The 18,857-nt window shown below is 31.4% G+C and overlaps 1 protein-coding gene across 3 annotated transcripts in view; it reads right to left on the reverse strand.

Moving 5' to 3' along the window:
- Window positions 1–18,857, reverse strand: part of LOC147066382 (uncharacterized) — a 39,631-nt gene that overhangs the window by 5,295 nt on the left and 15,479 nt on the right. For 2 of the 3 annotated variants that reach the window (XM_085955780.1, XM_085955778.1), the window contains 11 exons: window positions 14,753–14,849; window positions 14,495–14,596; window positions 12,075–12,178; window positions 11,849–11,925; window positions 11,074–11,248; window positions 10,717–10,939; window positions 9,706–10,029; window positions 9,081–9,413; window positions 8,835–8,967; window positions 5,161–5,236; window positions 3,880–4,150 (listed from right to left, as the gene is read on the reverse strand). In XM_085955780.1, the coding sequence (XP_085811906.1) occupies window positions 3,880–4,150; window positions 5,161–5,236; window positions 8,835–8,967; window positions 9,081–9,413; window positions 9,706–10,029; window positions 10,717–10,939; window positions 11,074–11,248; window positions 11,849–11,925; window positions 12,075–12,178; window positions 14,495–14,596; window positions 14,753–14,849 (1,915 nt within the window). The remainder of the gene's footprint in view (window positions 1–3,879; window positions 4,151–5,160; window positions 5,237–8,834; window positions 8,968–9,080; window positions 9,414–9,705; window positions 10,030–10,716; window positions 10,940–11,073; window positions 11,249–11,848; window positions 11,926–12,074; window positions 12,179–14,494; window positions 14,597–14,752; window positions 14,850–18,857) is intronic. The other variant, XM_085955779.1, reaches the window with a different exon arrangement.

The raw sequence follows: 18,857 nt of genomic DNA on the forward strand, positions 1-18,857 counted from the left end.
AAATTTTATTGCCCATTATATTATAAAGAAATAATAATAAGGCATCTAAAATTTGATCAATATGTCTTCAATTTGTATTTCGATTTAATACGTGTAAAAAATGGAAATACTGTGCACTGAGAGGTGTTATTTTGACGCTGTCTTTTTATTTTCAAAATTATTTATAAACAAGTTAAACAGTAGGGTCAAATTATTTTTTTTAGTGAGACTTGCATGTTAGAGTCACTCCCGAACCTTCAAAAAGTTCCTCAGCACAGTTTTACGATATCTTGACTATTTGTGTGGAAAATCTTTTTACATTTTTGCAAAACAATATCATATATATAAACCATTAAATATTCAACGGCCCAGGTGTTTTTACTCATATCATTTCACAATCATATAAAATATATTATTGTAATAAAATGGTAATATTGTAAAAACATCATCATTTGGAAAATAAAAGCTATATTTTAGTGCAATTTTGAAATTTATTCTTTTGTCAATACATGTATTTTATTAAAAAATGGTGAAATCTCAGAGTAATGATATATAGAGAGCGCCTATTTTTCGGCAAATGAAGCTGTCTTCCTTGCGTATAACGCACAGTAGAAACTTAATTTTATTATCATCAACTTAACTATGAAACGTTATACCATTGTGTTGCTTCTCAGTACGGCTACCAAATTTAAACACACCATAATTAACAATTATGTTCTACTAAAATAACTAAAAATAATTACCACTGACTTTATATTTAACAGAAAAACTCTCAGCAACACATGCTCGCAGTTTTTAAATGAATGTAATCAGTCAAACCATTTTTACCAACGACGTTTAGAAAAAATATTCAATTCAGCCGTATTTCATCTTACTCTAACGCATAATGCGGACATATAAACGTGCCGAATGCTTACTCACTCGCACTTATGGTTCGTTTTTGTTCAGGCTTTGGATGAAATATATTTGGAAAACTTTCCAATTGACTAATAATTTTGGAGAAATTGCAACATTCTATGTTCTATATTTGCCGTGATATATGTATTTTATGATGGTTTATATATATATATTATATTGTATAATCTAATCTTTAGCTCTATTTTTGTTGTCCTACATTGAAAAATGTATACTGCACATATGAATAATTTAAAAATGCATTTTAACCATTAGGATGTATAAAAATATGGCTATATTCTCAATATTAAGCGATGATATTTACAATAATACCCCTTCATGGTATTAATAGATTTTTATTGTCATTTTTATGATTCCTAGGATGAGTAAAGGTAGGGCATAATACTGTCATATTATACATCTATCCTACAAAGTAAACAAATTCTTCAAACTTAACTCCCAAATCTTTAATTCACCGATATACATTGAATGAAATGACAACTTTAAAGCTCACATAGGTGGGATTACGGTATACCCACAAAAAAACATTGATCATTGTATAGCCAAATAAATTTAATAATGAGATCAAAGTGTGTACAGGCAGGACATTTTAAAAATAATTCATGAATTGCAATGAACTGCAGATTTATTAAAAGCATTGGTAAGTTTTACATAAAAATATATTTAATTAAAAAGATTTGCTTTTTACATATAAGGTGGATAGAAACAATATAATTACTATTGAAAGAACAACATTCAAATATTAATAGGTATTGTGGAAATGATTTTGATAGTTCATTGATAAAATAGGTACCTATAATAAAGTTATTATGAAAAATGAGTAAACAACGATTTTATTATTGCTTGTTTGTAAATAAAATAAAAATTTAGGAAAGCATACTAAACTTAACATAAATAACACTTAAAATAAACAGGTAAAAATCAGTAAAGCCAGCCACAAAGCTAACTGCATACGTCATACTTGAGTGGTATACATATACTAGTACTTGTGCAAGCATGCAGTTACATTAACTTGTAGCCAGCATTATATGAGAGGAAATTTATTAGACATAACAATTTAACGTATTTACGTGACCGCATTTTTCAGCTAAGGAATCATTAGTTAAATTGCATCAATTGATATACCTTATTTAACTAAAATAATGCATATTTCAAAGAAAAAAATATGATAAAGATTCTTAGAGAATTTATTAACCTTGATGTGGATCTTTAGTCTGCCTCCTGAAGACAAACTTCTTTTAAGATATTTTATAAGAAACGGATGTTAGCTATTAATGTTCAATCTAATAGGTCAATGAACCGGCGACTTCACAAGCGGACACTTTGCACACTTGATCTTGGGCGTATTTCTTCAAAATTACTATATTAATTTTCACATGAAGGTACGGTTTTTCAGATGACGAATTAAATTAAAAATTTTACAAAGTAAAATTATTAGTAAGACATCAATTCATTTAGAAAACTTTCAATAATGCACCTTTCATAATAAATTTTCATGATAGCGTGATACTAAGATAACATCATGCGTAGAATAGAATATTTTAATTTACATCCAGGATTAATATTGCTTATATTTCTCGCTCTACTTAACAATACAGGTAGTTGAGTGGTAGATCACCCGGATCCGGTGTGGAAACTGTACTTGCTGTGAGTATGCAATCAAACCTCGGCGACTGAACTAATGATTTTTTTTATTTGGTTTGTCAAATAGTTGGTAAAAAAATGACAAAGTAGTTTCTGCCAATAAATGTACTCTACATTAAAATTGTAGGTTAAGTTAAGTGCGCTTAGGACGGCAGTCTCTTCCTATGAGGAAGTTTTGAACTGTATGCAATAATTGTATTAGTTATCCCACTGCGAAAGCATTGTTTGAGCATATATTATGATTTTGTTGTGTTGTTTTTTTGATTTTTAAGTGATTTTGCATTTTTAAAAATGGCGGTCCAACTAATATTAGAAAGTATTTTTATATGTATAATAGGTCAGAGATGGGCAACTTTACTTTTTTGCACCAGAATTACCAGGGTCACAAAAATGAGGAGGTGGGAGTGATAATAATATATATAATATAGTGTGTACTTAATCCACATGATTTAATGATCAGGAACGGTTTCGTCCACTCTGATGGATACTGGAACTGATCTTTACGAACTGAAATTACGTGAATTAAGTAGACTATATTATACTGTCTTCCCACCAATATAATTATTGTCAGTTAACACAATTAACATGAACTATGTACTTATATTAAAATTAATAAATTATGTCTGAAGGCATGTAGGCCAAGAGTTTGTCCATGAGTGAAATAGGCAATAATGTATGTTACAATTCAGTGGCTAAGGGTAGAGGTAGGGTGTGGAGATCCAACATAAATAGTTCACACTAAACTTTGTCAGTCATACTTATTTGTTTTCATTGAAATAAGAATACAATTTGCAAATGGTATTGATTAGTTCTAAAAACTAAATTAAACCATGCCTAAAGCTAACCATTTAGATAAAAGTATCTAAAATTATGCCGTTAAATCATACATTTTTTTACATGTGCAATATTTATGTCAGATCTCCACAATCTACCACCATCATTCACCACTGTAACAATATTGGAAAGTTTTCGAGTAGTACAATACAGGCGGCCCTCGACTTTCGAACATTCTACTTTCGCACAATTCGCTATTTGGTACATTTCTTAAAATTGCCTAGTTGACTTTATTATACCCATTGATAAATAGGTAAATTATTATACCCATTGATAAATAGGTAGAAGTACACTTTTTGATGTTTTTTTTTATATCCCTCTACTTTGGAACATTCAACATTCGAACACATTTTGAGGAAGCAATTACGTGCGAAAGTCGAGGGTCGCTTGTATTTAGAAAAGTAACTGAAACAGATGGAACTATAAATAAAAATAATGTATTTCTGATATAATCTAAATAAAATTTGAACACAGTACATTCTTAAAAATGTAACAATTTTTACTCACGTCACATTTTTCATTGGCTCAGAATGCCTTTTTTTCGGAGAAAACGACTGTTGATTAGATTTTCGTTTACTATTCGACTTTTGTTGCAGTGAAATTTTCCATTTAGGTCGAGAAGCTTTGGGAAAAGCGTAAGTTGTATCGGAATCCGATGTTGAAACAGAATCGACTTTCTGTGTTTTTTGTTTCGGTATGATGTTCAGGTTTTTGTATTCAGGGTTTAACTGAAATTTCGCATTCACAAAAAAAAGGTCATCATCCTTAGAATGCTTTCCTAAAATAATAATTCATATTGAAAAATACATTTAACATAATATAATCCTTCATCATTATAGTAATACTACAAGTCAGAAGGCTTCAATTGATTATTCGTTATTATTCGATATGCTGATAACTGAACAAATACAAGTGTACTAATAATATACTTCAAAGTTAATTATGCAATCGTAAAATCTACACACATAACTACTGTATTCAACATCCTGTAAACGAGGTCTTGTTCTCAAATGATACATTATTATTATACCAAGAAAAGATGTTTCTTGGTGTTTACTAATATTTGTAGTGTTTTAATCCTTTCCACGCGGACGGGACACCTGTTGTACACTAATTAATTGGCCATTCGATATAATTAGCATGTTATTTAAATGCCGTAATTAAATAATAATTAAATGTTCCGCTGTCAACAAGTTAAAGAGGACAAGGAAGGCCATAACATTCAAAAAACATATTATGTTGCGATGAACATAACATTTTCCATAGATTTTAATCCAATGTTAGGAATAAATTTTTTAAGCGGTTAATATTTTTGATTTGTAGATTAATTGCAAGTACCAGTTCAAAAAGCATGTGAAACGGACTGCGGGTTACCACTTTAAGAATTCTGGTTGTCATTTAATAATGATTTTCTGCTGATATGTAAACAAATGTATAGTGCGTCATTTCAACAGGTTTGCTGAATACTAGCGTTATCACGATAACACTCTTTTTCTGGAGAAGGGCTCAATTACTATCATAGCAATAAGACTAGGAATATAGAATGCGACGCTTTTATATAAACCGAATACTGAGTGAATTATAATAAATAAGATAATTTAGTTACACTACGGGTGGGGAACGAGTCTTTCTCACAAGTTGCCACCAAGACAATCTTATTAGATGGTGCAACAACACAACACACAGTTATGCACACAGATAGTGAAGAAGTTCTATATTTGCCATTATATAAAGCATCTTATCGGATGTCAATTATTTTCGAGTAAAATTGTGAATAGGTTTGCTCACCATTTGTTTCAATTTTAGGTGGAGAATTTTCTGCCTTTTGAATATATGAGAAGCTTTCTTCAATGTTTGTTTTTTCCTGAAATATAAAATCATATAAAACTAACATAAAATGAGAATATAAACAATACAAACCACACCAACACATTATGAAACTTTGAAGACTACATAATATCCTATTTCTAGTCCTATCTAGATCTTAAAAAAGCACTAATATTTTTATTAATAATGTATAATACATAGATACAAAGGTATGTAGATATCACTAAAGTGCAAGTAATTACTAAAAATAACAAGATAAAAAGAACTTTTTGTATACAATTTTAAATTTTCTGTTGAATCATATTATAAACTTGACTAGCTTAAACGATCAAAAAAATTTGTACTTGATAGAAATAATACTGAAATGTCATTTTGATTACCATAGTAACGCACGTATATATTAATAATTTAGTTGCTAGGACCCCAGACCCCTAGCAACCAATAATGGTGTCGAAATAACTTTTCATATAAAACAGAATTAACTGAAAATGAATTCAATTCTACTTAAAGATGGCTAAAAGTATTAAAAAATGCATTGGCATCGTATTCTGATATATTCTAAAAGTTTCAAATGTCTAGCTAGTCGGGAAGTTAGTTAAAAATCGATTGCGAGATTTATACCGGACAAAGAACCATCGGACAAATAAGAATACGAGCTGAGAAAAATGTTGAAAAAAAATATGATCAATAAAAGTAATATGAAATAAAATTTTAATTCCAATTGATTAAAGTTAGTACTAGGTACCTATTCCACTTTGGTCATTTTTTACCCAGGTTTCGCTTTTTGGCATCTTCAGGTACCTACTGTAGCACTTACCAATGGCAAATGCATACTGACACAGAATATAGTTATTTTTTGAATACAAAGATTTAATACAATAAAAAAGAGCATGAAAAGCACATTACTACTATGTGGTTTAAAAACTAGCGTTTTGGAAATGGGGAATCGCACAATATAACGAGGGTATACTGACAGAAATCATTAACTCATTAAAACAAGTTCTGAGATAATCGCAAAAAGGACTCGAATTTTTTTTTCAAAGCGTTCTCCCACGTAGATTTTTTTATGATTTAAAAACATTTTTTCTACATTATAAAGATTAACCTTTATGGCAAACACAATATACGACATGTTACAAGTCCTGTATTTTGTATACGCAGAACGCATTAGGTCATTATCATGCTTTCTATCAGAATAAAAAAATAAAAATATGATTTAATAATGTTTCTATTTTCTCACCATTATATCCTATGCATTTGTGCGTTTTACCAGCACGTAGAGCGTAAAATTGTATACAATTTGGCATTTAAAACAGAAAAACAGCAAAAACTGAAATAATGCGTTCTGTCAGTATACCCTCGATAATATGACTGTTTTCACGAAGCGATGACAACATTAAAAATGATTAAAGTCACATCAGAAATGGATGTTTTTCACAAATGAGAAACAACATTTACTGTCAAATGGTAAATTTTCACCACGGAAAGAGATAGTTCTCACTTGTCAATAAATTATTATAACTAATTAGCTGTAACACTCGAAAATGTATAGTTGTGTCGATGGAAAATATGTTTTGCTCTTCTCAGAGATTTAACATGAGCATAATAGTATGTAATGTACGTATTATTATATTCAGGTATAACATCATATCAGAACCCAGGTTTAAGTTATTATTTATGGTAATAACATATTAAACATATTATAGGTACCTACACTTTGTAACTACATTAAATAATTATATTCTTTAGAAAAAGATATGTTTACTAACAATGTAAACCTAACTATGTGGAACAGCATTTTCGTCATACTCAATTAAAAACAAGTACAGGTCATTCCTTTCAACAGAGGCTTTGGAAGATTGCCTGTGAATCACCATTTCCAACATTGAACTCGATATTGATTTGATATGTAAAAACATGCTACCACAACCACATCCCACCCATTAAATTGTTTTTGTAGGCTTCAGATAAACAGTAAATTTTTCTTATTTTGTTTGTGATAAATTTATAATATTATATATTAAATTTCGTCGCCATTCGGTAATTATTATTCTTTGAATAATTTTTTCTTTGTTTTAAAAATTTTCAAAGAGATCGTGGGAGCATTTTAAGCACGCTTCTTTCATACATCCCCTATCACTGAACAGTTTTACATTTTTAGTGATCATGCTTGAGGAAAAATAACAAGCAGCATATTTGAATGACTGGTGATAATTAGGTTTGTTGGTTGAATATTTTTATTTTTAATTACCAGTTTAATAAATTCTTAAATAAATGATTTATGGTGTCTCACATTACAATTTTACTGACATTCTGCATACAACTGTCCCAGAATACAAAATACATATGCACTACTTTATTGCATTCGTTAATCATACCATACTCTTCAGTCTGCCAACTTTGAAAGTCTCTGCTGTGTGATTTTAATATTTATATATTTTATTTCCACTAGCCATATTTAATAGGATTTATTAAATTAAATAAAATGCATGCAGTTGTCTTCAATGACACTTGCTACGGCGAACATCAGCTGGATCTAATAATTATTGTAACCAATAAACAAACATAACCTTCAATGACAACAGAATTTGTTGAATGCACTGCCGTTGCCAGTTTAAAAATATGAAGGAAATATATGGACGTACGGAAAGAAGAATAATATAAATGAAGAGTCCAAAAATACTATATAAAAAAGGAAATGAATTTCTAAATCGTTCACGCTAAATTTTCGTGCAAAAATTCTTAGGTTTGCCAACCCTGTCTAGGTCAATGTGGGTGTTATACATATTATGTACAGAGTAATAAATAGTGCATGTTTTGTTAGGGTGTATGCACAACTATGAGAGTTGCACAGAAATCCGTTTTGAAAGACGCAGAATCCAAAAATAAAATTTTATTGTGCATATAAATGCATATTTGAGACGTTTGAGCATATTTGAGACATTAGTGCATATTTTAGGGCTTTTGCATTTATATTTTAGTTTTTTAAAATTGTTTTATCGAAATATTACTAAATTAGGTAGGTAGATAGTTTAGATGCACTTGCATTTTTAATGGCATCCCCGAGCTGTGGATTTATCAAAAAAAGTGAAGTCAACTCGGCACCTTTATTTAAATTTTGCGCAATCACCTCTGTGGACCTTGAGAGGTCGTTTTCTGCATAAATAAAATACTGATAGATATGCGGATAATTTTAATGCCAGAGCACAATATTGTAACTTTTTTTCGGAGAAAAAAAACGGTAAATATGTAGTATTTAGGAATAGTACCTAGTTAATTGTGTCGTTTTTGACTTTTAAAGTTGTATATAGTTTACATTGCATTTCTTATTCAATTATTTGTACTTATAAACAAACTATTTTTAAAATTGTAATTGATTAACTTTATATTGATTATTTGTGTTTTTTGTTATTGTATTCTATTGATTGATATTATTAATTTGTTATTCAATTTTTTATCAGTAATATTGGGTGAAGTGGGTATTTACAATTTTTTTCCATAAAAATATAAATTTTTAACTGCATATTTCTTTGGTTTTAGTGCATATTTTAATGATTTTAAGTGCAAATGTGCATGCATATAAATCCGCTCCCTAGTAATAAATCTATTGAAATAACCGATGTTTTAAAACTCACCATTATTTTCAATTTGGCTTTGGGAGTGCTGTGGGATGGGCCTGCATCGCCAATTATTTTAATTCGTGGACGTAACTCAATGTTCCGTTCGGCATATTTATTACCAATATCTTTGTTTAGAAGTTTAGAATTTCTGGGAATGAGAGAACATTTTTTGGTGATTAATTTACATGACATTTACAGCATTTTTGCAATAATAAGATATTTTACAAGACATTACTCATAGAAATATAAATTGACGTGCACCTTGCTTGTTCTCCTTGAATTCCTTCACTTTGTAATGCATCTTCTTTCACACTATCTTTGATTGAAGTTTCTTTATTTTCAGTATTTTCAGGAACAGTGTCTTTAAGTTTGTTACCATCAGATTTACAATCATTCAATAATAATGTTAATTCCAAAGGCGTAAATATATCTCGCTCGTCAGACGCCGATGATTTGATGATTGTTTGTTGTTGTCTCGTTTGATTTCGGTGTTGGCCTACATCGTCAACTAATTTAGTTCGAGGACTTCGACGTGTCTCAATGTTCTGTTCAGCATATTTAATACTGATACTTTTATTCGCAATTTTAGAGTTTCTGTGAATGAGACATTTTTTGGTGATCAGCTCTTTCAATTAAAAGTTTACATAATATCCAATTAAATTTTTTTGCATTTACTGAATACATAACTCCGTTATTTCGAAACTCCGTGTAACTCAAATTATTTGTCAATTTAAGTTCCTTAGCAATTGTTTTTGATACAAAAAGTTCATTATAGATTGAAATAGTCATTATTTCATAATTCTGAGTTTGCTCCAATTGGATTTCGAATTAACATGGTCATACTGTATCAGATATTTTACAAGATAAAATTCATGTGGCTACATACCTGGCTTTACCGTCTTGAATTTCCTCACTTTGTAATGTATCTTCTTTTATGCTATTATTAGTTGCAGTTTGTTTATTTTCAGGAACCGCGTCTATAAGTTTGTTAATATCAGATTTAGGGATATTCAAAATTAATGTTGATTCCGAAGGAGGAAGTATATCTCGTTTGCCAGAATCTGAAGAACTGATAAATTCTTTTTGTTTTTCAATTTCTTTTTGGGATGGGCCTGCATCGCTAACTATTTTCATCCGTGGACTTTGACGTGTCACAATGTTCCTTTCGGCATTTTTAATACTGTTATCCTTGTTGACAATATTAGAATTTCTATAAATGAGGGAACATTTTTTGGTGATAAACTTTCACAATAATTAAAAAAAGTTATTAATAAAGTTAAGTCGAAATCGATGGAACAGAAAAAACAGTAAAACTATTTTGTAAAATGATTCGAAATCGTTACAAGTAATAGATTTTATGAAAGTTTTCGATTTATAGCAAATTTCGAACTAACAGTGTTCAGTGTGTTTTACTGTAGGTACACAATATGTATATTGGTTTAAACATTTTTGCAACTATCTATATAAGTACCTACTTATCTGTATTATTATCTCAAGATTGCCCATTATTGCCTATTCAATAAAAGCTAAAATGGAGAAAAACATATTTTTCTCCATAAAATATGATTTTATAATACACACACAGTACATGAATATTATTTAATGAACGATTAACCATCAAAAAATCCTAGAATGTTGCAATTTCTCTAAATCTATGAGTCACTTGCAAACTAAAATGCAGTTTTCCGAAATATATAATTATAATGTTGGTTAAATTATGAAGTATATAATGAGCATGTCAACAAAAGGATAACTTGAAAAAATTAATCACGAATATCCTATGAAATAAAATATGGCTTTGTTTTCAATTACAGAATGACGTTTAAAATAATACTCAATATTGTATTAATGAGGTTTTACTGTACATGAAACGGAAATAAAAATTAAAAGAATGTACCTGGTTATCCCTTCTCGCATTTCTTCAATTACTAGAGCCGGATCATTCGGCTTGTTACCATCAAATTTAGGGTCATTCAATAATAATGCTAGTTCGAAAGGAGTAAATATATCTCTTTTACCAGAGTCTGATGAATTGATAAGTTCTCCATGTTTTTCAATTTCATAAAAAATTTTCTCTTCTTTTTGTTGTATTCGTGAAAGCTTTTCTTTCGATTTAATGGCTGAAAATAAAATTTACACTGTTATGAATAAAATATTTGACACGGTAATAATCAGAAAAGACCGAGTGGCCATGGCATTTTAATCTAAATAATATTCTTCCGCATTCATTTCTAATTTGCATAGATAAAGTTACCTTCGGTAGAAGTTGTTGTAACTGCACCGGAATCTTGTATATGAATAATTCTTGTATCAGATGATGCAACAGGTTCTGAAGTTGCAGGGCTTTTTGCTGAATCCAATGTTTTTAATACAGAAAACAGCAAATTTTCTTTTTGAGTGTCTATATTGTATTCATTATTCACTATGTCCTGTAATATATAAAAAAAAACCATCACTTGTCATATCGTCATTCTATCTTGTGTAAACCATATAAAGGTTATTGTGGATTGATTTTGACATGATAGACATGTTATGGGTGCAAAAATATTGCAGAGGTAATACTAGCGAACTTAATAAAAAAATGATTGCTGACGAAAATGAAATTTACAAATTTTACAAGGCCTTTTATTGGTCGGTATACCTGTGGAATGCAGCCAATGAGGTGTCGGTGACAGTATTGTTAATATTGCTATAAGTACAGTTTTGCATGATTTTTGCACGTAAGCAAAACCGTAAACGTAAAACATCATTGGATTCCTATCTACACTATTGCCTACATATGAGTCTAATGAATAGAAAGCAGGAATATATAAATATTCACTCTATAGAGCAGAGAGTAGCATGCTCAGCTTCCGATATACAGGTTACAGGTTCAAATTCACATATCAATATACCTTCAGGGCATAGATCCAAGAGGTGGCTAGTAAACAACCAATCCTTGTAAAAAAACTAATTATTTTCAAACGGTATATAATATTCCCAAATTCCATCTATATTGACATGATAAAAAATAATGCAATTAAATTTACCTCTCCATGTTTTGAGTACTTTATTATGCAATTCGGTTTTTTCGGTGATGGCTTAGGGCTTGTGTTCTTCGTCACTTCTAAAAATAAAAATTGATTCAATGAGAACAGGTATAACCGTCAACAGTCGGAATGGTCTATCGCAATGTAGGAAATAATATTAATATTGGTTACATTTTTGTCACAGTTGAATGACGGTTATGAAACAGTGGATATTGATGGAGACTACCTTTTTGAGCGTGACCACCTCGAGAAAACTTATCAGCACAATTGGTGTTGCCATCAACATCGATTATTTCAATTTCGTTCTTATTGTTGACATCATGAGCGTTTCTGAAAAAAATATAACAATCAATCACTGTGCTGTATGTATGATGTATAAATACCTAAGATAAGAAAAAAACATTCAGTAATATTAGGCATCATACTAAATATACAGTAGAATTTTGATTATCAAGACTCTCCCTACCCCATATTCTATAAGTTCCATTTAGGAGCAAATATTGAAATTTACTAGGAACATATTCTTATTTACTATAATCGAACAATTTAACCCTGAACATGCACAGAAGCGGTTTATTTTAGTGCGCTGCAATTAGGCAGGTGAATGTGATTAATGCTAAGGTTTCCATTCCCCACTTCACTCACATCAAGCCTATTACATCGATTTCTCTCGCTCGGCGCCGCTCCGACTTAATCTTCTGTCAAAACTATAGAACTTCACGCTAACGTGGTACGTTTATTATGCTAGAAACACACATGTCACGTGAGCTCATGGTAACATCGTGACACGGGCAAAAAGTGTACAATATCGTTTTACTTGGTATTTAAAATGTTATCAAACAGATACTCTTATCCCGTAGCACATTTTGAACCAAAAACAAATAGTATCAGTTAGCAAACCTGCCAAAATGTATCAGAACCACGCTAAAGTCACCTCATGTACATCATGCTACACCACCAACCTAAGGAAGCGTGCAAGAACTATTTTTTTATTTTCTGCATGTTTACACATTTTTGAGGATTTGGGAGATGGTACTTTGCAAAGAGAGCTCGCTATCCGAATGGGAATGACTCACTGGCTGGAGCAACATTCGACTCAATTTGAGTGGGACTCACGACTGTTCTCAGTTAAAACCAAATGCCGCCTATTCAATGCGATTGTGGTCTGACGGTACTGCTTTTCGGTAGCAAGTCATGGCACCTCATCAAGGCTGAGAGCAACCATATACTGAGCATCGAGAAGAGATGTAGTCGTGGGAAACGAGTCACTTAAATTTGAACATAAGTCTTCCTTTTATTACATGTCATGTCCCATTCTTACTGATTAAGTCATTCAAGTCACAAATTATTTCACATCAAAAGCAATCACTAAGAATGCTAATGTCTTCAGAGCATTCACTGTGTACTGTCTGACTCACTTCTGTTTTCAGTGTTCACGAGGTACCATCTGACTGATTCCTGCCCACAATGTTCATAAAGTACCATCTGACTCATTTCTGCTGTGTTTGTGAAGTACCCAATGACTCGCTCCTACCTTCAGTGTTCAAGAAAGACAGCTGGATGGAAATGCAGTTTTCAGTCATATCTGAATCTACCCAGTGTACGACTGTTTCACGGGTACCTTCTGACTCACATGTTTCAAGTCAGTTGTACTTTACCGACGCATGTTAAATGTGCGGGTGTTATGACTTTAGGAGTAACGAGAAGATAAGAGAGAGGACAAAGCAGTCTCACACTGAGAGTGAAAAGGCGACATTGGACCTGGCTTGGTCACGTGCTACAGACATCTGAGGAGAATTTCATCCCGGCTTGCCTGTTCTTCAAGCCAACCGGATTCCGGCGTCCCAGAAGGCCGCTAAACACTACCTACATAGTGTATACAGCGGAGCTACGGGATACTGGCATGACCAGGAATGATTCAAGAAGACTGACGAGCGAGGACGCCGTGTGGTGTCCATATGCTTCAACTAAGGGGCGGAGATAGTTAAAGAGTCACATGCTCACGTTTTTTAATTTTTGTGGTTTAGAAGGAAATTGCAAATGGCAGGTAATTACGAGACAATGCTTGTGTAGGTTGTCAGTTTTTATTATTGAATATTCCGATGGTAATAGCACATGAGCTCACGTGATGTGTGTCTAGCATTATACCCATTTCACATAATGTGTCGATTTACTACTGGCGGTACGTATTGTTGCGATCATAACAATAAAATGTAAACACTTATTGTCATGCAAGTTGCATGAATCAAAAAATTCAGCGGGTTCTGAATTTTCATACGATAGTGAACTGGCAGCGCACATGTCATGCACACCGCAACAAAAGCGTTTCGCTGACACGTGAAAAATGATTGTATGTTAACAGTTATTGTCGCTATACTTTTAATTTATACGCTATTGCTGGCAGTGAATTAATCATGTACTTGCCATGTATTATGTTTAAAAATTGTCAATAGATGGCATTCATAACTCATTTTTGACAAAAAGCCTTTGAACGGTTTTTGATGCCTGACAATTAAATGTGAAATACCAATTTATCATCATCTGGACTTTCCTATTTCATCCCTATTTCGTCTGGATAATCAAGGTTCCACTATATTATAACAATACTATTTCTTGTATCATGTTTACAAAGGATTTTATACTCACTTTAAATTTTCAGCTGTAAATGGTTTGTCATTGAGTGAAATCAGTGAATTGTTGTTGCTATTTTGGGTGATTTCTTCCACAGGTCTATTTTTAGCCATGTATCTATTAAAATAATTTATGAAGATAAATGATAGATTCAGTATTAGCGTTGACATTGAATGACAATATTCAATACATATTACTTTTTTTCAAAAGAATAATGTCATGATTGTAATATTTTTAAATAATGCATTGTTATATAATATATGATATACTTACTTGCACACCTCATTAAAATTTTTCTTTTCCATTAAATATCTTATCTTCCAGAAGGATTGACTATCCTCTGGTGAGGCAGCATTTTTCTTTTCCGTCTCTAAAATTTACCAACAATGAGCATTTACAGCAGTGACAATGTATCACAAAGGTTATATAAGCTAAAGCGAGCCATCCGAACTCGTCAACAGTGACATGTCCATTCGACAGTGGCGAAAACTCCATACTAGACGATTATTTAAAGCCTATCTCTTAAGAAGAAGGCTATTAACTTATTTAAATAACTTCATTATTTTATATTCTACAAAAATGATATAATTTGACAACGACATGTCTGTAGTAAGCCTACCTTATAAGAAAAATAGACATTATAAAGTTAAAAAATAAAAAATGTCTTCAACCATTGTATTCATCAGATTATTGTGTATTGTGCTAGGAATTCAGATTTTTTTTGTACGGACGTGACCTCAGCCCCGTCAACCGAAATGTGTGCAATAAATATCCTAGGCCAGGGGTCGGCAGAAGCGGTTCTTTGCATAGACTTTTGCGGTTCTTCAGACATAAACTCAATTTCACTACATTTTCCGTAATGCTTTGAATATATTGTTGCAAGGGAAAGGAAACATCGCATATACATTATTGGAAGAAGTAGAGTGCTTTGAAAATAAACCACAAGTTCTCACCGAAGATATAGAGAGAGGTGAATTACTTCACTTCAAGAATTTAAAACAGTACCGTGACGAAAAAAACACTTGCTTCGATGTAATTTATTTCAGCAGCGTATTAAAAAAAATGAAGAACAGTTTTGGTGAACGTTTTCACCACTTCTGAGCAAATGAGACTACTAGCTTTTATCGTACGTCCTCTCAAAATAAATGTCAATGAACTTAACTTGACACTGTTCGACACAAATGCTGGTTCACTCCAGTGGGTCTATTCTATGCTTATCGACCGCTAAAGTGATAAAGTGAAAAATATTATCAAACTTAGGGTAGGTTTGTATCAAAATATTAGCACTTATTGTAACAATTACACGAAGCCGGTTTTTATTGTTGCAATAAGTGCTATATTTTAACAGCACCTATCTTGCTGCTGTTAAAATATCGCACTTATTGCAACAATAAAAACCGGCTTCGTGTAATTGTTACAATACGTGCTAATATTTTGATACAAACCTACCCTAAGTTTGATAATATTTTTCACTTTATCACTTTAGCGGTCGATAAGCATAGAATAGACCCACAGATGTAGTTAATAGATTTAAAAAGCAAGGAACTGTGGAGCAACAAATTCACAGATCTGACCAGCTGCTTGGAAAAACTTGAAAGAGAGAAATCCTATTTGATTTCTCAACACACAGTGGACAGCTATAAAACAACTGCCTAAAATAGAAACAATAATATTTGATACATTGAATAGTTTGCCTGAAACATATGACGCGTTAAAAAAAACTAGCTTTTGGTATTCTTACAATCTATGGTTCTACTTATATATCCGAACAAACATTCTCAGCTATGAACCAAATAAAAAATAAACTTAGAAGCAGAATAACGGATGAAAATTTACAATCATGTATTCAATTAAAAATAAGTAGCTATTTGCCAGATATAGTAAAGCCACCAAAAGCGATGCATGGACGCCGTTCTAATTATTTTTTTTAATGAAAAATCTTGAACTTTCCCCCCGCTAAAAATTCATACCCATTATACATATGTATATTACATATATGCGGCTCTCTGGTACCTTTGATATCCTGTTTTCTTGACAATTTGGCTCTTCTCACTTGAAAAAACTGCCGACCCCTGCCCTAGGCTCTAAACTCAAAGCATAACACTTTTGCGGATAATATTATTGTCTATGACTGCAGTATTGTCCAATATAATTTAATAAAATAATTAAAAAAAATATTTTCTATGGCATTCAATCATAATACATAAATATAATTATTTTTAAAAATAAAAATTAATTCTATCTTATGATTTTTATTTTACAGCATTTAATTAATTAATGCGATACAATAAAATGGTCGTCACGTTTTGAAATCAAATCTTAGTGGTAGGATTTTCAAATTTGAGATTCATTCAAAAATCATATTGAAGCCGGAAATTCAAAACTTCATTTAAATTTGCAGACAGCAAAAATATCTTATATTAGATGTTTTTACAACAATATATACAAAAAATATTTGTTTTTAACCCGATCGCCGCGGATGGGACATATGTTGTTTTTTACATAAGCTCTGATACTGGGCGGATGTCGCAACTGTTGATATCGAAAATTGAAATGTCGGTAAAGTAGGAAATACTTCACGCATAGTATTAATTTTTGTATTGAAAAATGCTCTGATTCGTGTTCGTACCACCATATCGATAACTCTGTCAAAAATATGTTGTTTTAATTTCATAAACATCGATCTTTCGAACCCCTTCGATCTATCGAGATTCGCCGGTCCGATTGCATCAGTTCAAATCTACGCGGTATTTTTCGCGGCTGCGCAGTAGGTATACAAAATATATTTCATTCGAGTTGAGTGTGCGCCGAGTATTTACCGTGTAAAGTTGAATTCACCGCGATTTTTACATCATGTGCGGGAATACGAAAAAGACAACCAAAAAACGAAAAGAAATTTGTCGTAATATTTCTAAAAATGTACTTGAACTTGTGTTCTGGATTATGTCATTTATTACTCATGTGTCTCCCTAATTGTTTCAAAGTCATAAATCGAGCTCATTATTGAAAGTCGTAAATATTTAGTAAAGATGCGTCCACACGGAATGAAAAAATATATATTATTATATTTTAGAGGATTGCAATTTTTATAAATAAATTACGAATTACTATGAAGGAATATATAAAACGTATAAATTTTTGCTAAAAAAACACACACGGGTAGGTATAAAATATAAATCATGGAATATTGACTTTTCAACTATATTACATATTATCTTCGCGTACAATTTAATGCTTATAAATTTTTAAAACCTTACCCAAAAAAAAGTTTTTATAGCACTTGGAAAAATTTACGCAATTTAAAAAATAAATATTGTTTTTTTTACAAAACATAAAATGACAATCACTAACATAACACAATGCTCAATAAAACTGAAAAGTAATCTACAAAATCCAAGTTTCACTAAAAAAAAAACAAAAAAATTATTATAATATTTTCAATCAGTGTGGACTCACCTTTACGCTTAAATTATAATGGCCCATAAAACATGTAAAATGCTGACACAATCTATGCCACGAAATAAAACTGGTGACTACCATCCAATTTTAATGGATTTGTCATCAATAAAACTTACACTAATTAACAATAATTCATAAGTCACCAATAAAAGCTATTATTTTCAATAATTTTTATGGCATTTTTAAGTGTTTTTAACACGAGTAAAATAAAATTAGTCAGTGATTAATTGTCTTCATCGGCGCACTTGTTTTGAAGTCAAGTGCTTTGTCATCGAAAATGGCTACAGAGTTTATCCGAACAAAGCAATACAGTAGTTTTGTTAAAGTAAACACAGCTAAATTCAACACTCTATTATGTGTTTTAGTGTGGCACTTGGATCCTTATGTATCTAGGCATGATAACAGTTGTAGCCACAATTTTTAACTGCCGTATTTATTATAATACAGCGAAGAATAACATTTCGAAAAACCTACCGCGGACAGCACATCTTTTGTATGGAAACTTAACGCGCCGATCGGGTTAACTGGCAGTTAGTAATTAAACGCACTTTACTGTTGGCCATGTTTATTGTTCGCCAAAGAAAGATCTACGTGGAACGGAAGAACACTAGTGATTTAAATAATTTGTCAAATTTGTGAAACATGTGAATACTGAAAGACATAATTCATTGAAACTTTGTGCGGTTTTTCGGGATTATCAAGTGACATACGGAATGACACAATTTATTCAATATCATCCGCAATGAAAATACATAATTTAAATCCATCGCTCAATATTATATCGTCAGTGAGCTATTGAAATTTCATCGATTTAGTGCGTTGTTGTCATTAGTATGTATTCTATTCCTATTCATCAGTAGTAATATCATATTATGACTTATTTATTAATGTTGATTATTTTAATAATAATTGTAGTGTG

Source organism: Rhyacophila brunnea, unplaced genomic scaffold (genome assembly GCF_057557595.1).
Source record: "Rhyacophila brunnea isolate RB1 unplaced genomic scaffold, BYU_Rbru_1.0 scaffold_5, whole genome shotgun sequence".
NCBI classification, from domain to species: Eukaryota; Metazoa; Arthropoda; class Insecta; order Trichoptera; family Rhyacophilidae; genus Rhyacophila; species Rhyacophila brunnea.